The sequence below is a fragment of the Microcaecilia unicolor genome, chromosome 6 (assembly GCF_901765095.1).
Source record: "Microcaecilia unicolor chromosome 6, aMicUni1.1, whole genome shotgun sequence".
Classification (NCBI taxonomy): domain Eukaryota; kingdom Metazoa; phylum Chordata; class Amphibia; order Gymnophiona; family Siphonopidae; genus Microcaecilia; species Microcaecilia unicolor.
The window spans coordinates 77,298,143-77,325,198 of record NC_044036.1 but is presented as its reverse complement, the minus strand read 5'-3'; the positions used below and the strand labels follow the sequence as shown (position 1 = coordinate 77,325,198).

General features: G+C 47.0%; 1 protein-coding gene across 1 annotated transcript in view; it reads right to left on the bottom strand.

The window, feature by feature from the left end:
• Positions 1-27,056, bottom strand: part of PTBP2 (polypyrimidine tract binding protein 2) — a 191,809-nt gene that overhangs the window by 83,882 nt on the left and 80,871 nt on the right. Inside the window, 3 exon segments of the mRNA XM_030208338.1 lie at positions 16,023-16,042; positions 16,045-16,132; positions 16,218-16,382. Coding sequence (XP_030064198.1) covers positions 16,023-16,042; positions 16,045-16,132; positions 16,218-16,382 — 273 coding nt within the window.

Here is a 27,056-nt window from a genome sequence, read left to right as displayed (position 1 = left end):
GTCGCAGCTTTGCAAATCTCTTCAATAGTGGCTGACTTCAAGTGGGCTACCAACGCTGCCATGGCTCTAACATTATGAGCCGTGACATGACCGTCAAGAGCCAGCCCAGCCTGGGCGTAAGTGAAGGAAATGCAATCTGCTAGCCAATTGGATATGGTGCGTTTCCCCACAGCCACTCCCCTCCTGTTGGGATCAAAAGAAACAAACAATTGGGCGGACTGTCTGTTGGGCTGTGTCCGCTCCAGATAGAAGGCCAATGCTCTTTTGCAGTCCAATATGTGCAGCTGACGTTCAGCAGGGAAGGAATGAGGACGGGGAAAGAATGTTGGCAAGACAATTGACTGGTTCAGATGGAACTCCGACACAACCTTTGACAAGAACTTAGGGTGAGTGCGGAGGACTACTCTGTTATGATGAAATTTGGTGTAAGGGGCCTGGGCTACCAGGGCCTGAAGCTCACTGACTCTACGAGCTGAAGTAACTGCCACCAAGAAAATGACCTTCCAGGTCAAGTACTTCAGATGGTAGGAGTTCAGTGGCTCAAAAGGAGGTTTCATCAGCTGGGTGAGAACGACATTGAGATCCCATGACACTGTAGGAGGTTTGACGGGGGGGCTTTGACAAAAGCAAACCTCTCATGAAGCGAACTAAAGGCTGTCCTGAGATCGGCTTACCTTCCACACGGTAATGGTATGCACTGATTGCGCTAAGGTGAACCCTTACAAAGTTGGTCTTGAGACCAGACTCAGACAAGTGCAGAAGGTATTCAAGCAGGGTCTGTGTAGGACAAGAGCGAGGATCTAGGGCCTTGCTGTCACACCAGACGGCAAACCTCCTCCATAGAAAGAAGTAACTCCTCTTAGTGGAATCTTTCCTGGAAGCAAGCAAGATGCGGGAGACACCCTCTGACAGACCCAAAGAGGCAAAGTCTACGCTCTCAACATCCAGGCCGTGAGAGCCAGAGACTGGAGGTTGGGATGCAGAAGCGCCCCTTCGTCCTGTGTGATGAGGGTCGGAAAACACTCCAATCTCCACGGTTCTTCGGAAGACAACTCCAGAAGAAGAGGGAACCAGATCTGACGCGGCCAAAAAGGAGCAATCAGAATCATGGTGCCTCGGTCTTGCTTGAGTTTCAACAGTCTTCCCCACCAGAGGTATGGGAAGATAAGCATACAGCAGACCATCCCCCCAGTCCAGGAGGAAGGCATCCGATGCCAGTCTGCCGGGGGCCTGAAGTCTGGAACAGAACTGAGGGACCTTGTGGTTGGCTCGAGAGATCTACCAAGGGGGTGCCCCACACCTGGAAGATCTGGCGCACTACTCGTGAGTTGAGCGAACACTCGTGAGGTCGCATAATCCTGCTCAACCTGTCGGCCAGACTGTTGTTTACGCCTGCCAAATATGTGGCTTGGAGCACCATGCCGTGACGGCGAGCCCAGAGCCACATGCTGACGGCTTCCTGACACAGGGGGCGAGATCCGGTGCCCCCCTGCTTGTTGATGTAATACATGGCAACCTGGTTGTCTGTCTGAATTTGGATAATTTGGCGGGACAGCCGATCTCTGAAAGCCCTAAGAGCGTTCCAGACCGCTCGTAACTCCAGAAGACTGATCTGCAGATCGCGTTCCTGGAGGGACCAGCTTCCCTGGGTGTGAAGCCCATCGACATGAGCTCCCCACCCCAGGAGAGACGCATGCGTAGTCAGCACTTTTTGTGGCTGAGGAATTTGGAAAGGACGTCCCAGAGTCAAATTGGACCAAATCGTCCACCAATACAGGGAGTTGAGAAAACTCGTGGACAGGTGGATCACGTCTTCTAGGTCCCCAGCAGCCTGAAACCACTGGGAAGCTAGGGTCCATTGAGCAGAGCGCATGTGAAGGCGGGCCATGGGAGTCACATAAACTGTGGAGGCCATGTGGCCCAGCAATCTCAACATCTGCCGAGCTGTGATCTGCTGGGACGCTCACACCCGCGAGACGAGGGACGACAAGTTGTTGGCTCTCGTCTCTGGAAGATAGGCGCGAGCCGTCCGAGAATCCAGCAGAGCTCCTATGAATTCGAGTCTCTGTACTGGGAGAAGGTGGGACTTTGGATAATTTATCACAAACCCCAGTAGCTCCAGGAGGCGAATAGTCATCTGCATGGACTGTAGAGCTCCTGCCTCGGATGTGTCCTTCACCAGCCAATCGTCGAGATAGGGGAACACGTGTACTCCCAGCCTGCGAAGCGCCGCTGCTACTACAGCCAAGCACTTCGTGAACACTCTGGGCGCAGAGGCGAGCCCAAAGGGTAGCACACAGTACTGGAAGTGACGTGTGCCCAGCTGAAATCGTAGATACTGTCTGTGAGCTGGCAGTATTGGGATGTGCGTGTAGGCGTCCTTCAAGTCCAGAGAGCATAGCCAATCGTTTTCCTGAATCATGGGAAGAAGGGTGCCCAGGAAAAGCATCCTGAACTTTTCCTTGACCAGATATTTGTTCAGGGCCCTTAGGTCTAGGATGGGACGCATCCCCCCTGTTTTCTTTTCCACAAGGAAGTACCTAGAATAGAATCCCAGCCCTTCTTGCCCGGATGGCACGGGCTCGACCGCATTGGCACTGAGAAGGGCGGAGAGTTCCTCTGCAAGTACCTGCTTGTGCTGGAAGCTGTAAGACTGAGCTCCCGGTGGACAATTTGGAGGTTTGGAGGCCAAATTGAGGGTGTATCCTTGCTGGACTATTTGAAGAACCCACTGATCGGAGGTTATGAGAGGCCACCTTTGGTGAAAAACTTTCAACCTGCCTCCGACCGGCAGATCGCCCGGCACTGACACGTTGATGTCGGCTATGCTCTGCTGGAGCCAGTCAAAAGCTCGCCCCTTGCTTTTGCTGGGGAGCCGAGGGGCCTTGCTGAGGCGCACGCTGCTGACGAGAGCGAGCGCGCTGGGGCTTAGCCTGGGCCGCAGGCTGTCGAGAAGGAGGATTGTACCTACGCTTACCAGAAGAGTAGGGAACAGTCTTCCTTCCCCCATAAAAACGTCTACCTTTGGAGGTAGAAGCTGAAGGCTGCCGGCGGGAGAACTTGTCGAAAGCGGTATCCCGCTGGTGGAGCTGCTCTACCACCTGTTCGACCTTCTCTCCAAAAATATTGTCCGCACAGCAAGGCGAGTCCGCAATCCGCTGCTGGATCCTATTCTCCAGGTCGGAGGCACGCAGCCATGAGAGTCTGCGCATCACCACACCTTGAGCAGCGGCCCTGGGCGCAACATCAAAGGTATCATATACCCCTCTGGCCAGGAATTTTCTGCACGCCTTCAGCTGCCTGACCACCTCCTGAAATGGCTTGGCTTGCTCAGGAGGGAGCTTGTCCACCAAGCCCGCCAACTGCCGCACATTGTTCCACATGTGTATGCTCGTGTAGAGCTGGTACGACTGAATTTTGGCCACGAGCATAGAGGAATGGTAGGCCTTCCTCCCAAAGGAGTCTAAGGTTCTAGAGTCTTTGCCCGGGGGCGCCGAAGCATGCTCCCTAGAACTCTTAGCCTTCTTTAGGGCCAAATCCACAACTCCAGGGTCGTGAGGCAACTGAGTGCGCATCAGCTCTGGGTCCCCATGGATCCGGTACTGGGACTCGATCTTCTTGGGAATGTGGGGATTACTTAGAGGCTTGGTCCAGTTCGCCAGCAATGTCTTTTTTAGGACATGATGCATGGGTACTGTGGACGCTTCCTTAGGTGGAGAAGGATAGTCCAGGAGCTCAAACATTTCAGCCCTGGGCTCGTCCTCCACAACCACCGGGAAGGGGATGGCCGTAGACATCTCCCGGACAAAGGCCGCAAAAGACAGACTCTCGGGAGGAGAAAGCTGCCTTTCAGGGGAGGGAGTGGGATCAGAAGGAAGGCCATCAGACTCCTCGTCAGAGAAATACCTGATGTCCTCCTCCTCCCACGAGGCCTCACCATCGGTATCAGACACAAGTTCATGAACCTGTGTCTGAAGCCGTGCCTGGCTCGACTCCGTGGAAACACGGCCACGGTGTGAGCGTCGAGAGGTAGACTCCCTCGCCAGCACCGGCGAAGCTCCCTCCGCCGGTACCGCAAGCGGCACCGATGTCGGAGACCTCACCCCGGGCAAGGGGCCAGCCGGCGCCTCACTCGACGGTACCGGTGGCGCAAGCACCCCCGGTACCGGAGGGGAAGGGCGCAACAGCTCTCCCAGGATCTCTGGGAGAACGGCCCGGAGACTCTCGTGCAGGGCGGCTGTGGAGAAAGACATGGAAGCCGATGCAGGTGTCGAAGTCAGAGTCTGTTCCGGGCGTGGAGGCTGTTCCGGGCTGTCCAAGGTGGAGCGCATCGACACCTCCTGAACAGAGGGTGAGCGGTCCTCTCGGTGCCGATTCCCTCGGCGACCCAGAGCTCTCGGTACCGACGCGGGAAGGAGACCGGTGTCGATGCTTCTTTGACTTTTTCAAACGAAGCATGTCACCGGAACTTCCCGGTACCGACGAGGAGGACGTAGAATCCAACCGTCGCTTCCTCGGGGCCGAGGCCGAAGGAGGTCGGTCTCGGGGGGGGGGGGGGGGGGGGGGGGGGGGGCTGTACCGCAGGAGCCCTCAGGGTAGGGGGAGATCCACTCGAAGGCTCACCGCCACCAGCAGGGGAATGGACAGCCCTCACCTGAACTCCAGTCGAAGCACCACCGTCCGACGACATCAGCACTAGTGGAGGTCCTGGTACCACCGACGCTGACGCAGCCTTCAGATGTCTCGGTACCAACTATGCAGAGGGTCGATGCCTCGATGCAATCGATACAGTCGCTGCCGAGGTCGCAGGTCTTGACGCTGTCGACGTCGATGCACTCGATACTCCCGGTGCTGTTGCCGACGAAGAGCCCGAGAACAACACGTTCCACTGGGCCAATCTCGCTGAGTCCTTTTTTGTAAAAGGGCGCAAAGACTACAGGCCTGCGGGCAGTGCCCAGCCCCCAGACACTGAAGACACGACGCGTGCCTATCAGTGAGCGAGATTACCCGGGCGCACTGGGTGCACTCTTGAAGCTGCTGGGAGACTTTGATGACATGGGCGGAAAAATCACGCCGGCGAAATCAAAACTCGTAATTGCGGAAAGGCACCAAAAAGAGGGGGAGAAAAAACTCGACCCGAGATCTCAAAAGGGCCTACCCCGAAAACGAAAAGAAACTTAATGGGGCAAAAAACTGGAAATACGGGAAGGGAAAGACCGAAAGGCCTTTCTCCGAAATCCCTTTTTTTTTTTTTTTTTTTAAAGCGGAAAAGTCCAAAAGACGCGTGAGGATCAACTTAAGGGGCGGCGCAAACACGACCGTACCGAGCGCGGACAAAAGAAGACTGACGAACACGAGCCGGTTCGGGAGGGAAGACGGCCGCGCATGCGCGGTGCGCATGGGCGCGCGAGGACTAGCAAAGGCCTTTGCTAGTGAAGTTTCCGATTGGAGGGGCTGCCGTGGACGTCACCCATCAGTGAGAACAAGCAGCCTGCTTGTCCTCGGAGAACAAATATATTACAGTATTGACCAAAAATACATAAAGACTATCGGGCTCATTTTCAAAGCACTTAGCCTCCCAAAGTTCCATAGAAACCTATGGAACTTAGCCTCCCAAAGTGCTTTGAAATGTGCCTCCAAGAGGCATATTTTCAAAGCACTTTGGGAGGCTAAGTTCCATAGGTTTCTATGGAACTTGGGAGGCTAAGTGCTTTGAAAATGAGCTTGCAAGTGACTCATAATACATTGAACAGATAAGCACACTTCACTTACTTATAATAAATATTTCCCTTAGAAATCAAAACAGAGGATGGAAATCTTGAACCTCATCTGCAAAGAAATTCTCTCCATGGCATGTCAGCAAGCTTTTCTTGCACACACACAGAAACAATATTTTTCAGAGAAGGGATAATGGTAGAACTAGAGGACATGTATTGAGGTTGTGGGGTGGTAGACTTAGGAGTAATTATCAGGAAAATTCTTTTTCATGGAGGGTGGCTGATGCCTGGAATGCCCTCCCGAGGGAGGTGGTGAAGAAAAAAAAACTGTGGTAGAATTCAATAACGCGTTCGATAAACACAGAAAATCTCTAATTAGAAAACGAATGGTATAAAAAAACAAACTTAAAGGGTTGCATATGTGTTTGCATGTCAAGTAGTGCTTAGATGGCAACTCTGGCTGTATCAACTAAGGCTGGTGATGGGCTGGCTTGTATGGTATGAGTTCCACATATAGCAATTCGGTTTAGGATGGGCTGGAGAGAGCTTTGACGGAAATTCCAGTAATTTGGAAAACAAGGACAGTGCCGGGCAGACTTTTACGGTCTGTATCCCGCAAATGACAACAGATTTGGATAGGCTGGAGTGGGCTTTGACGGCAACTACAGTAGTTGGAACATAACGACAGAGCCAGGTGGACTTCTACACTGTATGCTCCAGAAACACCAAAGAAAGACCATGATCAAGTATATAACATTAATTGCTGATTTAATCTTGAACTAATAATGAATGTTGGGCAGACTGGATGGACCGTTCAGGTCTTTATCTGCCATCACTTAATATGTTACAGTCTTACCTAAGGCCCACAGGCAGGCAAGTCTCTGAGGACCAATCCCCATGGCAGATGCTCTCAATGCAGTCTGAAAAAAATCATAGCTCAACTATGTATTTTCCACACTCCTTCTCAAGAGTTCCTCAAACTTACCCCAAGGAAGAGTATTCACAAACCTTGCAGCACTGTGCCATTGTAGGATAACAGCACAGCATTCTGAAACAATCTCTTTTCAAAAAAGACTCCAATGTCTGAGCTTCTCTTCCATAGGGACACCAAGGAGTGAGCCTTGGGAACTATTGGCTCTTTTGAAAGTGGATACAACCGGCATGGAATAGTGAGGAAGCTGTTGCTTTTCGAATCCTGGAGCCTTCTAGACTAATAGAGTGGACATTAACAGGAGATATGGACAGGGAGTTCTCCACATTCTCATCTAGGTCCTTTATGATTCTGATCTATAGGTCCTTTAAGATTCTGTGAAGGGTACTGTCATAGCTTGCTGGGAAGGAAGAGGGAGACTGAGGAATTGGAAGATTGAGTCAATGTTTCTGCCCTGAGCTTCCCCTCCTTCTCTAATTGAAATGGGATAGCCTGAGCTATTTAATTGTAAAATCAATGAAAGAGCTCCTCTGATGGGGATTTATCTCTCATTTGGTAAGGAGGGGGACTAAAAAGAGACCAGTGGTCCTCTCCTCTAAGAAGCTCCCTGGCAATTTTTTCACACTCCCAGAAGCAATCAACATGTTGAAATTTGAGCTGATATCTGAAGTGAAGTCACTAAAGAAATCTATTGTAGCAGCATTTAATTTTCAAAAGGGCAACTAAAACAAAATGAGGGAAAATGGTTAAAAAGAAGCTAAAAGGGTCGGCAGCAAAGGTTAGGACTTTAAATCAGGCATGGACGATGTTTAAAAATACCTTCGTGGAAGCCCAGACCAGATATATTCCATGTATTAACAAAGATAGAAAGAAGAGCAAATGACAGCCAGAACGGTTAAAAGGTGAAATGAAAGAGGCTATTAGATCGGAATGAAGAAAATAAGAAGCAACATAAGCTAGATGCACAGTTTGAGTCTACTCATCATCCTATTTTCTTTTTTTGCTGCCCCTTTTCGCTAGAATTCTCTTCCACTTGACATCCATGCTGAAACTCCTTAAAACATTCAAATCAAAATTAAAGACTGGCTCATTGCTAAAGCTTTTACCACAGACTGATTTGTTGGCAAACTGCAACTGCCTACCCCTTCTACTCTCTAACCCTTCCACTTTCCTAACCCTCTGTACTTTCGTTCTATCCACTTTCCTGTCAAATTTTGTAGTTCCTCTCCTTTTTCCTAACAGAAGTCGTTTATTGTACAGTAAACCACCAGTTAGTCATGGAGATATAGAACATTCTAATAAACCATTGATACAGAAAGCCAAAAGAGAATACGAAGAAAAACTTGCTGTGGAGACCAAAAACTCATTTTAACACCTTTTTCAGGTACATCAGAAGCAGAAAGCCTGTGAGGTAATCAGTGGGACAGTTAGATCATGAAGGAACAAAAGGGGCACTCAGGGAGGCTAAGGCCATAGTGGAAAGAATGAATAAATTCTTTGCTTCGGAGTCATTCCGTGTCAAGTGGACCAATTTTATTTATTTATTTATAATTTTTCAATAAACAATACATTCATAATAATATAATGCAGGATTTGGAAATGATATTCAACAGAGATACATCTCTCTTCATTAAATTAAATAACAAGAAATATTTCTTATACATATTGATCACGATAATTTGGGAACAAGATATAGGAAAAATAAAACAAGAAGGAAAAAAAAACTAAGGAGGTATAATCCTCCTTTTAAAGCAATCACTCAGAGGGGTGAGCGTTAGACACCCACTAGAAGGTACAACCAGCATCCTATGGGGTCATTCAGGGCTGAACATTTCCCTTTTCCTTAGAAGTAATAAATTCAGCCAGCTTTTTGGGGTCAAGAAAACATAACTAGCATTATTAATTGTTACCAGGCATCTGCATGGATACTTCAAAGTATATGACCCTCCTAAGGCGAGAGTCCTCGGCTTTAAAACCAAAAACTCTCGCTTCTCTTTTGCGTATCTCTATTAAGATCCGGGTAAATCTGAATTTTTTCCGCAAAAAAACTGGCTTGCATATGTTTAAAGTATAAACGAAATACATTATTCCTATCAACCTCGAAAGCAAAGGATACTAACAAAGTCAATCTTTGTGTAACAATCTCTAGAGAGTTTTCTAAAAAAGCTGTTACATTCAGATCTGGTAATGGTTCTGGTCTAACAAATTTTCCAAATATATATTGAGTCTTGACTACCGGAGGGAAACTCTCTTTAGGAATTTTCAAAATTTCTTCAAAATATTTCTTAAGCATATCTGTTGGTGGTATTAAAGATGCTTTGGGAAAGTTAAGAAGTCTCAGATTATTCTTCCTAGTCTGGTTATCAAGATACTCGACTTTTTTACCCAGAATCTCTTTATCCTTGATTATTAGGCTTGTAAGATTTTGTAAAGATTTTAATTCTCCATCTAAATTCTCAATCCTCTCTTCATTTTTTTGAGCTTGGGAGGCTGTAAGAGCTTGTGAAGCTTTAACAGAAGATAAATATTCTTTTAAGATATCAGTTACCTGAATCAGGTTCTTGTTCACGCTCTGTATGGCGTCCCATAGGTTCTCCAGGGTTATCACTGCTGGTTTAACAACTCCACGAGGACTCCCCGGATACTTCCCTCAGAACCCTGGTAGAGACGGAGTTTCCCACGTCGTCTTTCCGGGTAGAAATCACTCTGGGGTCGGCATTGGGTAGGTCCTCCTCTTGCAGCTTGAGAGCTGGGCACTTCGGTCCGCCCTTCAGGCTGTACTCCTACTGCAAGCATAGTTCCGGGTCGTGGAGGGCAGTGAATGAAGGCGGGCTCAACGAGACGCCTTCTATGCTGTAGTCCGACAAAACAACGTCAGGACTGACCGTCGTGGGCGTCTGCGGGTCCAATCTCTGAATTCCCCAATTCTCAAGCGTCTGTTGACGGGGAGTGGAGTTAACGGGACCAGAGGAGGTAGGTTTCACCGCTTTCCCTTCCTTTTTCCCATGATGTTACCGGGTAAGGTTCAATCCACCGCAAACCTAGGCTGAGATCGGGAGCTCAGAGATCAACTTCCTCTCTGAACGCCATCTTGTTCCCCCAAGTGGACCAATTTTAAAGGTCGTCCCCACCTCACCATCTCAGATTTTGATGAAATTTGGCACATAGTTTCTTTATGATAAAAAACTAAGCTGTGCAAAATTTAGTTCAAAAGACTAAAAGTGGAGGTTCTAGGGGACCTCAAGTAAAGGGTTGCAAAATGTCGCCTGAGCAATAATGACATTTTGGGCCAACTTACAGAAGCTGTAAAACTGGAAGTTTTAGTAGTACAAGGGGGATAGTTGGAGAACCTGCACTACTTTTAGGGCTTAATGAACTGGCAAAACCCCCAAGTTCCTAGTCCTCTTACGTTTTGAATGGTTTAGGCTCAAACTTTGCCAAAACGGCAAAAATCAATTTACAGCGATGTTGAGGCTGCTGTAGTTTCTAAACTAGTTGGCCTTTTAGGTTGATTTTTGGTAGGTGTACTAAATGCACGGCTGTAATGAGGCATTCCAATTTGCAGCACTTTCCTTCAAGTGGTTGAAAAATTATAAGCGTTCAAAGTTGGTATAAAAAGCATTTTTCCCCATTTTGGGCTATCTTTGATGCCCTTGATCTCCAGTGGGACAGCTTCAATATTCTTTCTTTTAGCACCATTAGAAAGAGCAGATTTCCTTCTATCAGAATATGTAGTTTTCAATTTGGAGTCTCTCCATATAAGGATTGCAAAAAAAGTGTTTTTTGGCCAGTATTGTTGAATGATAGATGAAACGGATATAGGGGCCATCGATGTTTCTATTGCTGTATAAGTCACTCAGTTGCTTTAAGCATGCGTTGGCTCCATGGTGGCTACGCCACTACCAATTCAATAGGAAGCGGCAACCTCATCGCCAAGAGGTCATGCCCGATAGCCATGCAAGTCCAGCCACTTGGCACAGGTTCCCAAGCCTGAAGGAGGGCATCTTACTTGAGGTTCCCAAGCTCATTTGGTTGTCTTTGCCTAGTTCTCAAGCCTAATGGGAGAGTCTTAATGGTTCCCAAGTAAAACCTCAGTGCTGAAGTGACAAGAATTTTTCACTGATAAGTTTCACTGCTGTTTCTGGAAATGTATACTGTCGTCCAAGTGCTGTAGTTGCTAGTACTGGAAGAACTGCTAGAATATGCTGTTCAGAAATCCAACAAGAATCTCTTCTGCTAGGCCAATGAAATGATCGTGCAGGCCCGCATGGATGCATAAAGTTGACCAAGGCATCATGTTCTTCAAAAGATGTCACAGACATTGCCAATCCACCATTTGTTGTCATAAACACAGGCAACCATACTGCCCAGGCTGATGTTGAGAGACATTTATGCCAGGTACACTCACTGGTCATCTGACTGACAAAGTTTGACAACAAATGAGGAGGAATCATTTGACACTCTACTGACTGAAATTTGGTTCAAGTCAATGGGAATAAACTGGTGATTTTCACGAGTTTCAGCAACTGTGGAAGCTTTACTGAATCTTTCCTCTTGTGAAGATCTTGAAGATTCAATTTCATCCTTGGAAACAAAAATGAACTTGATTGTATTTATTTTTGATCACAAAATTCAAACAAGCCTTGTGCTGTGAGAATTTGGCTATTTCTAGGTCGTTGCAAACTAGCCTGAGCAGCTAGTCACTTTGTTGTACCACCTATGGCATCACATGGTGACTTGCCATGGCTTGTGCCAAAAAAATTCCACTGTGCAATTATTCCAAATTCTGTTTGATGATAGCACAAGTTGGCAAAGTTTTTGAAGTTCTTGTATTGTGCAGCTGAGCCATCACTAAAGTATGTTACATATTTTATTTCTCCAATTTTGCTTTCAAGAACGCGATTAATTTTTCCAAGAATGCATGTACAGCAACTGCATCATGCCGCAAGCTGTCACTATTATGCAAACACTTATGCACTGAATTTCACTTGAAGCATCACGGACGTACACAACAAATGGATGCAGTGTAGCTTGACTGTTTTCCCAGTGGAAACCTTGAACAGCATCTTGGACAATAAAGGAGTAGTTTTCAGCAAAGTCCAAGAGAACAACAATTTCACAAGGATTTAGGTTTTCTTTAACAGTTTTTAAGTATTCTGTCTGATGTTTGGAAATGTAATGGTGAATTGACAGGTTTGAAACTTTCAATGCAAGCTCAGATACAAATCATCAACATACATCTGTTTGGTCTCCAGTGTGGTGCGATCTGTATGAACCCACTGCTTAAACTCGATTGTTTCACCTGGGTCAGCATCACTGAACACTTCTGTCAGGTCATTTTCAAGCACATCTTTACCTGGACATATTTCACACCTGTGACGCATGCATTCTTTGCATTCCAAATTGCACACAGTTTTAGCCATCAGTGCTTTGTAATCTTCGTTCAGCAGATGGCTTCCAGCAAGCATAAGCTTCACATTTTGATGAATGACACAAACACACACTGAATGCATACCAGATGAGCCAACAGTGACACACCATTTTGGCCTTAGCTCACAAAATTTGGAAAAAACCACTTCTGGCCCATTTCGAGTATGATAAACGGCGGAAAATTCAAAATGGCGGTTTCACGCCAAAAACACCCCGATCGCGGGCCCACCCCAGAGAAGTTAGAAAACACTCTTACCTCACCGGACCGAGTATCACAGCTCCGGTCCCATAGAAGAATCAAAGGAAAACCTCTGTTCCATTTTTTTTTTTTTTTTTAACGCTGTGAGGAAAGCAGAGGTAATAAGAACTCGGAGGCTCAGATGAGTGGGAAAGGCAGGGAAAGGTGAACCAATGTGCCTGCAACCACTGAGTGGGAAAGGACAGGGAAAAGTACTACTACTACTACTATTTAGCATTTCTATAGCGCTACAAGGGTACACAGCGCTGCACAAACATAGAAGAAGACAGTCCCTGCTCAAAGAGCTTACAATCTAATAGACAAAAAATAAAGTAAGCAAATCAAATCAATTAATGTGTACAGGAAGGAGGAGAGAAGGGTAGGTGGAGGCGAGTGGTTACAAGTGGTTACGAGTCAAAAGCAATGTTAAAGAGGTGGGCTTTCAGTCTAGATTTAAAGGTGGCCAAGGATGGGGCAAGACGTAGGGGCTCAGGAAGTTTATGCCAGGCGTAGGGTGCAGCGAGACAGAAGGCGCGAAGTCTGGAGTTGGCAGTAGTGGAGAAGAGAACAGATAAGAAGGATTTATCCATGGAGCGGAGTGCACGGGAAGGGGTGTAGGGAAGGACGAGTGTGGAGAGATACTGGGGAGCAGCAGAGTGAGTACATTTATAGGTTAGTAGAAGAAGTTTGAACAGGATGCGAAAACAGATAGGGAACCAGTGAAGCGACTTGAGAAGAGGGGTAGTATGAGTAAGCGACCATGTCCACATCCACGGGGGCATGGGTAAGGCAGGGAAAGAGCTAACCTATGTGCCTTCAAAGTGAAGCTGCTATAGCCTCTAACACCCCGGCTAACAACTGGCAAGCCAGGAGCCACCCCCAGGCAGATTTTTGATGGAGCTCGAAGACGTTTGACTCGAGGGCGGGGCCCAGTGCGATTCCCCCCCGCCTGCCAACCCCTTCGTTGTTCTGTCATTGCTCCACCCTGGAGGGCGGGGCCCAGAGCGATTTCCCACCCCCCCCCGCCTCCCTCCCTGCCAACCCCTTCGTTGTTCTGCCATTGCTCCGCCCTCGAGAGCGGGGCCCGGAGCGATTTTGGTGGCTTCACCACCACGAACCTTCGAACCTTTTTGAAGGAAGTCAGAGCTTGGCTTCACTGACGTCAGTGTCCTCAGAACGTTGAGGGTGAGTTTATTATAGTAGATACTTGATCCATACCTAATTCAAGCGTCGGTATTTCCACAAAGTTTTACTTGGAGTAACTGCCCACAACAAATTTAGTCGCACGGATGGGCACTCAGCATATTCTGTAAATTGTGTGAAAATTTAGGTGTGTATCTATAAAAGTACATCTAAATTTAGGCATACTTTATAGAATACAATTATGCGATGATGATTTTTTAGGCATGATATATAGAATCCAGCCCATAGGCCCCGATATTCAGACAGCGGGAGATAGCCAGGCTGTCTCTTGCAGTCAGTGCTGAACCCAGATATTCAATGTCGGGCCCTTTCCAGTGACAGGCATTAAATATCTAGTTTAAATTCGGCCGGTTCCAACTTAACCGGCCACGCTGATTTTCAGCGCTAGCCAGTCAAGTTGGAGACAGCCAAAGTTATTCCACCTATTGTGGCAGCCATATGGCTGCCATATTCAACTGGCTCCACAGTTAAAATCGCTAGATAGCCGGTTATATTGTGCAATATAACCAGCTATCCAACGCTAGCTAGCCAGTTAACTGCCGTTTCGGCATCTGTTTTAAATATTGGGCAGATGGTGTCTAAAGCGATACATCTAAGAACATAAGAAATGCACAAGGTATAATTTCTCTAGCTCTATTCAGTTTCGAATTATTTTCAACAAAAAAATCTGATTTAAAAACTGAAAACAGGTCATTTGCGTCTAGCATGAGTACTGTAACTTATGTTGGGCTTCATCTTAAGATGCTACATGAACTCCATTTAATGAAGTAATTACCTGTAGTATATATTTTCTGAGGATAGCAGGACGTAAATCCTCACAAGTGGGTGATGTCATCAGATGTCTTTCCACCCAAACCCACTTCTCCTCTCCCTCCACTCTCTATCTCAGTCGATGGCACCCTCATCCTCCCCGTCTCATCTGCCCGCAACCTCGAAGTCATCTTCGACTCCTCCCTCTCCTTCTCTGTGCATATCCAGCAGATAGCCAAAACCCGTCGCTTCTTTCTCTATAACATCAGCAAATTCGCCCTTTCCTCTCTGAGCACACCACCCGAACTCTCGTCCACTCTCTCATTACCTCTTGCCTTGACTACTGCAACCTACTCCTCGCTGGCCTCCCACTTAGCCATCTATCCCCCCTTCAATCCGTTCAGAACTCTGCTGCACGTCTTATCTTCCGCCTGGACCGATATGCTCATATCGCCCCTCTCCTCAAGTCACTTCACTGGCTTCTGATCAGGTACCGCATACAGTTCAAGCTTCTCCTACTAACCTACAAATGCACTCAATCTGCAGCCCCTCATTACCTCTCTACCCTTATCTCCCCTTACGCACCTACCCGAAACCTCGCTCATAGGACAAATCCCTCCTCTCTGTACCCTTCTCCACCACCGCCAATTCCAGGCTCCGCCCTTTCTGCCTCGCATCTCCCTATGCTTGGAATAAACTTCCTGAGCCCATACACCAAGCCCCCTCCATACCCATCTTCAAATCCTTGCTCAAAGCCCACCTCTTCAATGTCGCCTTCGGCACCTAACCATTATACCTCTATTCAGGAAATCTAGACTGCCCCAATTTATTTGACTGCACATTTTGTCCATTAGATTTTAAGCTCCTTTGAGCAGGGACAGTCCTTCTTTGTTAAACTGTACAGCACTGCGTAAGCCTAGTAGCGCTTTAGAAGTGTTAAGTAGTAGTAGTAGTAGTAGTAGATGGAGCCCAGTGAAGTAACAGCTCTCCAGCACTACAAAAATTTTGATTGTTCTACTGTATGTGCGCACGTCTTCCTGCCTACTGCAAGTCTCTAGATTTTAGAATTCAAGCTCAAAGAGAGGCAAGACAGTATATGAGAATCTGTACCTTGCTGTCCTCACAGAACACCTGCTATAGGTAATGGCCTTCTCTGAGGACAAGCAGTATACATTTATCCTCACGTGGGACTCCCTAGCTCAGGCTGCCTTTAACAAAAAACAGAAACATCTGAACACAAGCTCACAACTAGTTAGGCACATACTGTATTCCAAAATTTTGATATATTCCATATACATAATTTAATTTTGGAAGGCAGTCTGGAAAAGAACATAATTGGGTCTAGGGGATAGAGTTGGATGCTAAACCCCAAAAAGATTATGAAGGACTAAACCGACTGTAGTGTCAGGAGCAAGTTTGTTAATGATTTTAGTCAGAAAAAAATTTGCAGGGAACCACATATCTTGTAGATATTAGCATTTGTTTTTTTTTTGCAAATATGGTTCTTTGGAAATAAAAACTCAAAATAGAAACAACAATAAATATGTTGAACAGTCTAGAGAAATTACTTCTTACAGCATGACTTTCCTTTGAAATTACAACCAATTATCCAAAAAACAGCAAGAATGTAAGGTGGTGGATACTGTTGTTTAAATGGATTTGGTCTGTATTTAAAACTGAATAGTTTTCCTAAAAATTGTTGCAAAAATCATTATCCATAAAAAGACACCACATGAAGCAACTGTTTACTTACTAATTTTGCTTGCTGTGCATCACTGGATCACCATATTGCAACAGAGCTTGAAACTGATTATTTTTTGTAAACGTGATGATCTTCAGGACAGCTCCAAATTTAGAAAATATCTGTTAAATAAATAAATGAAAGAAATTATATAGCCTCACTATTCTGCATGAAATCTAAGTTAAAGTTACAAAAATAACAACCTACTTGGTGAAGGACATCGAGAGTTACAGGATAGTACATGTTGTCAATTATTATTCTTAGAACAGGACTCTGAGCCGCTGTTGCCATACTCTCACTCACTGCAGTCCCACCTAAGAAGAATTTGATGTCTGTACTGCTGTTTACAGCCTGAAGCACTGCTTGCGCCCGCTAAAACAGATACAAAAAAGAAACCAGTTTATTTCAAAATACAAAATTCTTGTAGTTATATTATTCTGAATGGTTAAATAGACATGTGAATAAAAGACATATGCTGGCTAGAATACTATTGTACTACATCATTGGGTCCAAAACAAACACACAACTCGCAAACAATTTTAGACTAAAAAAAAAAAAAAATCTGGTCAGGAGAGCTTCAACACAATCGCTGGATCAAGGAGGTCCTGGATTCTAATATTATGAATCCAGTCACCTTTGACATTGGACTTTCCCAACTAAATAAGCATCAAGTTGAGGGTAGATAAATGGAATTTAGAAATTTGTTCTCTATATGAGAGCTTCGCTTCTCAAATACAAAGTTTAAACCTCAGAAGTTCTATCCTTGGGTTAATGATCAGTTTAGGATTAAGAAATGTGTTAGGAAAGGAGAAATTAGTTCTTATCTGCTAATTTGCTTTCCTTTAGTCCATCCGGACCAGTCCAAAATGTACTGATGGGTTGTGCACGCCTTCCAGCAGGTGGAGACTGAGAATTCTGAGTCTAGGCAGTGAGCCAACAAGAGCCCTTGCCCGCTATTGAAAGATCCAGTATATCGTAACAAAGCAGAAGAACACATTCTGTGCATCTGTGAACCTGAGCAGCCACTGGCAACACACTAACAAAGAGCATGTGCCTCATGCTTTATTTGCCTTTTGCATCATACATACTATAAGTATTTAACATTCTTTATTAGCATTATCATTTTTTTATTATTATTATTATGGTTGAAAACAACAATGTATCAGCAAAGGACAACACAGCTCTCCATGACAAAAACTAACTTGCAGAGAATGAATAAACAGGATAATCCACCGGGGGGGGGGGGGGGGGGGGGGAATCTGGGTTGGTCCGGACGGACTAATGCAGTGATGGCGAAACCTATGGCACGCGTGCCAGAGAGGGCACGCAGAGCCCTCTACCCTTGGCACGCGCGCCGTTGCCGGTCAGCCCACTCTCCCTCCCACCAAGCACCAGGCCGCCCGCCCTTGCTCCCTCCCGCCCTCCCTCCAACCAAACAAGCATCAGACCGCCCGTCCTCCTCCCTCCCAGCAGCAGGGCCCCCCTCCTCCTCTGAAATTTAACAAGCGTACCGGGTTAAGGTGGCGTCGGCAGTAGCAACGAGGAAGTGTGTTCTTCACTTGGCGCGCCTTCCCTTCTGTCTCTCAAGCTCTGGTCCCGCCCTCATAGGCGGACCAACGCTTGAGAGACAGAAAGGAAGGCGCACCGAACAAAGAACACGCTTTTTCGCTGCTGCTGCTGCTGACGCCACCTTAACCTGGTATGCTTTTTAAATTTCAGAGGAGGAGGGGGGCCCTGGTGCTGGGAGGGAGGGAGGACAGGCGGTCTGATGCTTGTTTGGTTGGAGGGAGGGCGGGAGGTAGGCCTGGTGCTGGGTGGGAGGGAGGTAGGCATGCCTGGTGATGGGTGCTGCTGGCTGATGGGTGGGAGGGAGGCCTGATGCTGGGTGCTGCTGCGTGCTGGGTGGGAGGGAGGCCTGATGCTGGGTGCTGCTGGGTGGGAGGGAGCTTAGTGCTGGGAGGGTGGGAGGCCAGATGCTGGGTGGGAGGCTTAATGCTGGGTGGGAGGGAGGGAGGCCGGGAAGGCGGGCGGAAGGGCAGGGGGGAGAGGAGGGTGGCTGGACATTTGTAGCTGGAGGGGAGAGGAGGGTTTGCTGGACATGGATGGAGGGCAAGAAATGAAGAAGGAAGAAAGTAAAGAAATAAATGGAAAGGAAGCCCTGTTAATCAGCGACTAGGACCAATATGGATAGAAAAACAAAATTACCAGACAACAAAGGTAGAAAAAATCATTTTATTTTCATTTTAGTGTTTGGAATATGTCCAATTTGAGAATTTACATCTGCTGTCTTATTTTGCACTGGGTATACTGGAGCTGTAACAGCTTTATAGAAATGATTTATAATGAAAGAAAATCATGTTATTTTTTTTTTCTCTTATACTACTATAATATTTTCAATGATGTCTGTTTATATGTGCCATGGCTGGTGTAAGGGGTGTGGCTATCATAGGGGTGGAGTCATAGGTGGTGACCCCGCCCCTTGAGTACTGGCACTTTGTGATAAATAATTAGATTTTGGGTTGCTGTTTGGGCACTCGGTCTCTGAAAGGTTCGCCATCACTGGACTAATGGAAAGCAATTAGCAGGTAAGAACTAATTTCTCCTTCCTCAGTGTCCCTCCGGACTGGCCCGGAATGTGACCGATGGGAAAGTAGTACCTTTATGGGCGGGAACCCAGAAACCAGCTGCAAGAACATGCGCCCCAAAAACTTCATCCTGACAACTCTGCACATCCAGTCTGTAATGTTTCGAAAAGAATGCAAAGAGGACCAAATCACCGCTTTACAGATTTCCAAAGGCGGGAGTAGAAAACGCTCTGCCCTACAAGTCACCTGTCCCCTGGTAGAGTGAGCTTTCACTCCTTCGGGTACTGGTCTGCCGGCCAGGAAGTAAGTGGAAGCTATCACCTCTTTAAGCCACCAAGAAAAAGTGGGCCTTAGAAGCTGCTAACCCCTTTTAAGATCCCCAATCAGGATAAACAAGCGATTCGTCTGCCAAAATTCTTCTGTAGCTTTCAATAATGCTTCAGGAACCCTCTTGATATCAAGACATTTCTAATGATGCTGCTGCTCCGACCCGGAAGAGCCAAGCACAGGCAAAATCATGGAATGAGACAAAGAAAACAGGACAAAACCTTAGGGAGAAAGGAAGGGACTGGCCACAAACACTACAGTCCCTTAGCAAATTCCAAAAATGGAGAACGACAAGATAGAGCCTGCAACTCTGACAATCTCCTAGTCGAGGCAATGGTCATCAGAAATACCACCTTGAGTGCCAAATCTTTCTAGTACAGGACACCAAAGGCTCAAAGGAGACTTCGAGAGAACCGACAGAACCAGGTTAAGGTCCCAAAGAGGAAAATCATCCAAGGAGGAGGCCACAAGAGACACGCTCCTCGTAAAAACTTAACAATATCCAGATGAGAAGCTTGAGACTTCCCCTGAATGTGCCCCTTAAAACAGGCCAAGGCCGCAATCTGATCCTTAAGTGAAGACAGCACCAAGCCTTTTTCAAATCCTCGCTGCAAGAAGTCCAGGATCTGCGCCACTGAAACACAAAAAGGAGAAATACTCAACTCATCACACCACACCTCGATCACTCTCCATGTCCTGATATAGTTGAGAAGTGGAGCGACGCTGGGACCGAAGCATTGTGGCCACTACGTTCGCAGAGTAGCCTCTCTTTGTCAACCGTACCCGCTCAATAGTCAAGCTGTAAAACAAAATCAACCCAGGTGTGGATGAGCCACGGGCCCTAGACCAAGAGACCTAGATCTCCCAGAAATTGAGAGGAGAACCGACGAACAGACGCAGAAGATCGGCATATTAAGGTCTGAAGGGCCAATCCAGAGTTACCAAGATTACGCGACCCTTGTGCTTCTGAATCAGGATGACCTATCAGCGGCCATGGGGAAAAGGCATAAAGAAGACCCACCGGCCAGTGTTGAAGAAGAGCATCTACCCCTGCACCTTTAGATCTTTTTGGCGCAAATTCTAGACGCATCCTTCTCAAATAACCTCCAGTGTCCACTGATCAGAGGTAATCTGGGCCCACCTCCAATAAAGCTGCGCTAGACACGCTCCCACAGGAACTAGGGGCTGGACCAGAAACCTTCATTGTGATGGACAAGCGGGAGACTGGAAAGAGGCTCCTGTGTCCCTGTCCCCTCTGCGAGCTCCTAAAAGAACAGATTCCTCTGAAAAAACCGGGAAAGTTAAACCTGAGTCATTTTACCAGGTCTAAAGCAACAAAAATTACGACCCTGACCATGGCCTGAAAATAAACAGCGCCCAAACGCCCTAGGCCGGTCCTCAGGAAGCCACGGGACTTTAGTATTTCCAAACTACAGACTAACTTTTCCAAGTCCTCAACAAAACAAAATAGAACCCCCAAAAGGGAAATCTACCGAGTTAGACCTTAGAAGTCACATCCACTGACCACCCCTCGGAGCCAAAGAGACCTTCTAGCAACTACTCCCAAAGCCATCGACCTTAACTGATGCTCTCAGCAAATCATACAAAGCATCTGCCAAAAAAGCAGAAACCCATCTCAAGCTTAGCCAATTCAGCGTCTATGGTGGACAAATCATCCGAAGATCAAGCACCTTCTCTGATCAACGAAAGCAAGCTCTAGCAACGAAGAGCAGCAAACGGCTGCCTGCACTGCCAAGGCCTAGTCATCAAAGCTACTTTTCAACAAAGCCTCCAAACGGCCATCTTGAACATCCTTAAGCGCAGTGCCGCCATCCACAGGCACTATATTCTGCTTCATACACAGCCAAGACCACTGCATCCACCACTGGAGGCTTCAGAAGGGATTTGTCCACCTCAGGAACCGAATAGAGATGAACCATAGCCTTAACGGGTCTAAAAGCTGAATCCGGTACATCCAACTGCACCTGAATAATGTCCCTAATATCCTGATGCATAGGAAAGGTCTTGCCTGGTTTACAAATTCCCTTAATAGGAGATCCACCTTATGTTCCTCTATGGCAGGAGGCTCCTCTTCCTCGAAACATAAAGTAGTGGGAAACCTATGTTATTTAAAATACTAGCAGAAACACACAGAGAAAGAAAACTAGGGTAGAGGAGAGAGACTGAAGGGCTCACTACCTTCTACCTGAGGAGACTGAGATTACTGGATCTTTCTCTAGCAGGCAAGGGCTCTTATTGGCTCACTCTATCTAGAGTCAGAATTTTCAGGTCTCCACCTGCTGGAAGGCATGCACAACCCATCAGTCACATTCTGGGCCGGAGGGAGTGCTAAGGAAGCAACAATGACCTGGTGTAAAAGCTAGGATAAATTGAAAATAGAAGTGTATGGAGGAAAGAAGCGTGTAAATGTAAGTTGGCACTTTTTGAGGCGAGGGTGGCTTCTTTTCTCAGTTATCAAAAAACCCCAAATTAATCTAAAAATATTTTTTTATTAACTAACATTTTTTTTTAACATATCTAAGGGTGATTTGCAGAGGGTTTCCCCCAATTTGATAGTGAAATACTGTTTTCTTTCATAAGAAAATTGTTAGTCATTCTGCATTACATTAATAAAAATGAGATAGCTACTGCCAATGGTGAATTGAAGAAAGTTTTAGATTAGGATATGGTTAACATGGTAAAATGAAGTTAGTTAATAAATTTGTTGTATTTCAAGAAGTAACACTGGCAGAGGTCTGCAGCTTAGCTCATTCCATTCATCGTCTTTTTTTTCTGTCTTTGATCCATGCCCATCCGCTTTGTTGGAAGCTGCTCATGTTATGGCAGCTCAGTTGTTTTTCCCCAGATTAATGAGTCCCACAATACAGCTGTTGTTCATTTACACTTGATTCTAGTACACCTGAAAGTTTCAGACCTGTCTCAAATGTACTTTTTTGTAAAAAAAAAAAAAAAAAAAACTTCCATAGGTTCCTATGAGGCATATTTTCAAAGCACTTAGCCTTCCAAAGTTCCATAGAAACCTATGGAACTTTGGAAAGCTAACTGCTTGAAAATATGCCTTCGTGGAACTTTATAAAGTCCTAAGTGCTTTGAAAATATGCCTCTATGTAACTTTGTAAGTAAGTGCTTTGAAATACACCTCTATCTGGTATTTTATTCTGGATTCAGAAAATTCTATAGTACGGAAACATTGTGATGACTGTTGGAAATATTTGCATAAAGGCACTGATGTTATTCTAGTGCTCTTAGAATTATATGCAGGCTTTGATACTTAGACCATACAAATCTATTGAGCCGACTGGGGTAATGGTGGAGTTTTGTCTTGGTTTAAGTCTATTTTGGAGAATAGACATCTATGTGTTTTAGTAGAACCAGAAGTTTCCAAACCAAAGCCTTTATTTTATGGAGGTTCCTCAGAGTGCCCTTTTATCACCCTTACTTTTCAATCAGCGTTAGATGCAGAATTGACTTTTCTTATTTCATGTATAGTCAAGCTCTGTAGGATCTGTTCTTACTTTCTCAAAATAATCTTACACAATTACTCTATGCCAGTCCTTGAGGCACATCCAGGCAGTCAAGGTTTTCAGGATACCCCCTTAAATTCTGTACTCCACAATCAAAGGTTAAAGAACTTCTTCACTTGGTCAATTATTACTTAACTTCAAACTTCTAATGACCTTTATAAATCACCAATATTTTTTATAACAATATCACACATGAACAATCTATTACATTTCATTTATTCCTGCTTTAGAAACATGAACAGATTAAATCTTGTGAACAATTCGACCTTTCTGCATCAAGCAGAGTGCTCTCGACTAAAGTTCAAAGAAGTCAACCAATATTTGAATTAATTGTTCGTTCTAATTCTCAGCTCGTCACACTGACAGCTGATGACAAACTCTTATTCTCTACGGACTCTCCGAACAATATATATCAGTTCTTCTGCCACATTCATGGTTAACTGTCAGTACCTTCAATTGTCCAAATACTGTCCTACTGGTTCAAAAATACGTTGCTCCAATCCTAGATGATCAAGTAAACATAAGAGTATACTGTAGTTTATCATGTCAAATGCGCTTGACATATCGAATTGGAGTAGGAAAACACCATGACCTAATGCGATTCATGCTTGAACATAGATAGGCAGAGTGACCAGTACAGTCTCCATACTATGTACTGGGAGAAGAGAAATCCTGACTGTGATTCATGCAGTAATGAGAACTTGTCTATGCAATCCATTAACTGTTTGCACACTATATCAATTTAACTACTAATGGAATGGATGCAACCGGACGGTAATTTCCTTTCCTTTAGTCACGCAGATGAAACCCATTAACTGATGGGTTGTGTCCGCTTACCAGCAGATGGAGATAGAGAACACTGAAAAACCATAGTGTTCTATGGACGGCTAGCTCCATCTGCCTAGTATTTGAAACTTCCAAAGCAGTTATGTATCCTCAAAGTAGAATAACATGAACTTTCCTCACAGCGAACGAATGACCCAGAACAGGAGCAATAATCACACAAAGAAGGGACAATCTCACCTCCTGTACCAGAACAGTAAACAGAAATCCTGAAAACTGTTTCCAACTTCTCCCAATGAGGGAACATATCTGCAGGAAAAACTGAACAAAAAAACAGAATCAGACAGGGAGGGATCTGCTGTGACTAAAGGAAAGAAAATTACCAAGGTGAACCTAATTTTTCCTTCCTTGTCATCAGCAGCAGATGAATCCATTAATTTATGGGATGTACCAAAGCACTCCCTAGTTAGGGCGGGAATATGCCACTCCCCGAACAAGCACTTGCGCTCCAAACTGCGCTTCCCGCTTCGCCTGCAACATCCAGTCTGTAATGCCGGACAAAGGAGAGCTTAGAAGCCCAAGTAGCTGCACTACAGATCTCATGAAGAGAGAGTGCTCCTGTTTCAGCCCACAAGGAGGAAATCGCTCTCGTGGAATGCGCTTTTAAACCGCGTCAGGCTAAGACCGCCCTGACAGCAGATACGCAGAAAAAATGACTTCTTTGAGGCCAACGGGCTATAGTGGCCTTAGACGCCGGAGACCCTCTTCGAGGGCCTTACAACAAGACAAAAGGTGATCAGAGGTCCTGAAGTCATTTGACATTTGCAGATATAGGCAAGGAGCCCTTGCGAACATCCAGAAGATGTAAGTTCCCAAAAGATTCCGGAAACTCCCTCCCTAGTAAAGGAGGGCAGATAAATGGGCTGGTTGTAGGTGAAACCTGCTAGAACCACCTTAGGCAGGAAGGAAGGTACCGTATGTACCGTTACTCCCGGACTCTGAGAATTGTAAGAAAGGGTCTCGACAGGACAGCACCTGGAGCTCAGACACCCATCTCGCCGATGTCATTGGCCACCAAAAAGACTGTCTTAATAGTCGCATCTTCTCCGAAGCTCGCCTCAGCGGCTCGAAGCTGCGAACACTGGAGAGCCTTCAACACAAGCCCCAGGTTCCAAGCTGGGACGGCAGCCGCACCGGCGGGCGGAGCCGGAGTGCTCCTCTTAGAATCGGGCAATGTCCGGATGAGCGGCCAGGTACAAGCCAGAGACCTTCCCTGAAAACAAGCCATGCTGCCATTTGGACTCTCAGGGAATTGTAGGCCAAGCCTTTTTTAAGCCATCCTGCAAAAAATCCAGTATCGGTGAGACTGTAGCCCGCGTGGAGTGATCGCCTTTGAAACACACCACGCCTCAAACTGGCACCAGATCGAGCATAAGCAACGGAAGTGGACCCCTTGCAAGCCTGCAAGAGAGTGGAGATGACTGTTAGAATAGCCTTTGTCTCTCGATTGCGCCCTCTCAAGAGACATGCCGTAAGACCAAAGCGGCAGGGATCCTCCATGGTCACAGGTCCCTGCATCAACAGGTTCGGCACCAGAGGCAAAGGAAAAGGGGCCTCCACCAGCATCTGCCGGAGGTCCGCATACTACGGCCGCCTGGGCCAATCCGGGGCAATGAGAATCACCACTCCTTGATGTAGCCGAATTCGCAGGAGGACTCGCCCTATCAAGGGCCAAGGAGGGAACACATACAGGAGGCCCGAGAGCCAGGGTTGAGCCAGCGCATCCAACCCCGCCGAGCGAGGATATCTCCGACTGCTGAAAAAGAACGGGACTTTGGCATTGGCGCTCGACGCCATTAGATCCGCTACGGGCGTTCCCCATTTGGCACAGATCTGATGAAACACTTCGTCTGCCAGTTCCCACTCCACCGGGTCGATTTGATGCCTGCTTAGAAACTTGCACATTGCTCTGACCTGCTATATGCGCTGCAGAAAGAAGCTGCAGGTGAAGCTCGGCCCAGTGGCAAATCTGAGCGGCCTCCGCGGCCAGTGCTCTGCACTGAGTGCTGCCCTGGTGATTTATGTAAGCCACCAATGTCGTGTTATCCGAGAGAACTCTGACAGCCAGCCCCTCCAGAGTCTTCTGAAAGGCCAGAAGAGCCTGGAATATCGTTCTCAGTTCCAGGCGATTGATGGACCATCCCGTTTCCGTGGGTGTCCACAGACCCTGGGCATAGCTTCCATGACAATGTGCTCACCAGCCAACCAGGCTGGCATCGGTTATAACCAGGCACCAAGAGGGAAGCGCCAGCGGCATTCCTCGCCGCAGCATGCTGTCGGAGAGCCACCACTCCATACTGAGCAGGGCCGCAGGGAGCCACGTTAGTCTGTGTTGATAATCCTGGGACATCGGAGACCATTGTTGAAGCAGGGCAATCCGCAGTGGTCTCAAGTGCCCTCTCGCCCATGGCACTACCTCAAGGTGGCCATCATCGACCCCAGCAGCTGGACAAAGTCCCAAGCTCGCGGGCGACGCATCTGCAGGAGCAGAGGGACCTGATTCTGAAGCTTGCACCGCCTTGGTCGGGTAGAAAGACAAACCCCGAGGCCGTGTCGAACTGGACCCCCAAATATTCGAGAGACTGAGAGGGGGTCAGGTGACTTTTGGGTATGTTGACGACCCAGCCCAGAGATTGCAGTACAGAGACCACTCTGGATGTGGCCAGACGACTTTCGTCTGCCGAATCTGCTCCGATGAGCCAGTCATCAAGGTACGGGTGAACCCGGATACCCTCTCACCTGAGAAAAGCAACTACTACCACCATTGCCTTGGAAAAGGTGCGGGGAGCTGTGGCGAGGCCAAAAGGCAAGGCCCGAAACTGGAAATGTTTTCCCAACACCGCATACCGGAGAAACCGTTGATGAGGGGTCCAAATAGGAATGTGCAAGCTTCTTTTAGGTCCAGAGACGTGAGAAACTCTCCTGGCTGTACCGCCGCAATGACGGAGCGCAGGGTTTCCATGCAAAAATGCCGCACACTTAGTGCCTCGTTAACTGACCTTAAATCGAGGATCGGTCAGAAAGACCGCCCTTTCCGAGGCACCACAAAGTAAATGGAGTAGCAACTGCAGCCGCGTCCAGCGAGAGGCACAGGGAACATCGCCCCGAGGTGCAACAAGACTTGTAGGGTCTCCTCTACTGTTGCCCGTTTGACGGCAGTACCGCATTGGGACTCCACAAACACGTCTCTCACCGGGGCGCTGAATTCCAATCAGTAACCTTCTCTGATCAGGTCCAGGATCCACTGATCGGAGGAAATCTTGGTCCATTCCTTGAGAAAGAGGGAAAGCCGTCCTCCTACTGCAAGAATCGAGGAATGGACCGGCACCCCGTCATTGCAGGGGCCGCCCCTGAATTCCAGGCCTTGAACCAGCCGCTGCGGAACACTTGTCCGAGCGAAAGGAGTTCCTCTGCTGAAAACGGGCACGTTGAGAAAACCCAGCAGAGTGCCCCGGGCGATACCTGCGAGCTTCACGGAAGCGAGGTCTGGAACAGGAGGGCCACACAGAACCCTTGGAAGAAGGCCTTGGCCTATCCTCGGGTAACCGCTGGGACATAGGGTCCCCCAGGATTTTAACAATTTTCTCCAGCTCCTCTTCAAATAACAGGTGGCCCCGAAAAGGAAGCTTCACCAGCCTGTGCTTAGAGGCCATGTCAGCCGCCCAATGCCATAGCCATAGAAGGCGGCGGGCCACAACCGCCACAGACATGTTTAGCCAAAGCTCTGACCAGATCATAGAGGGTGT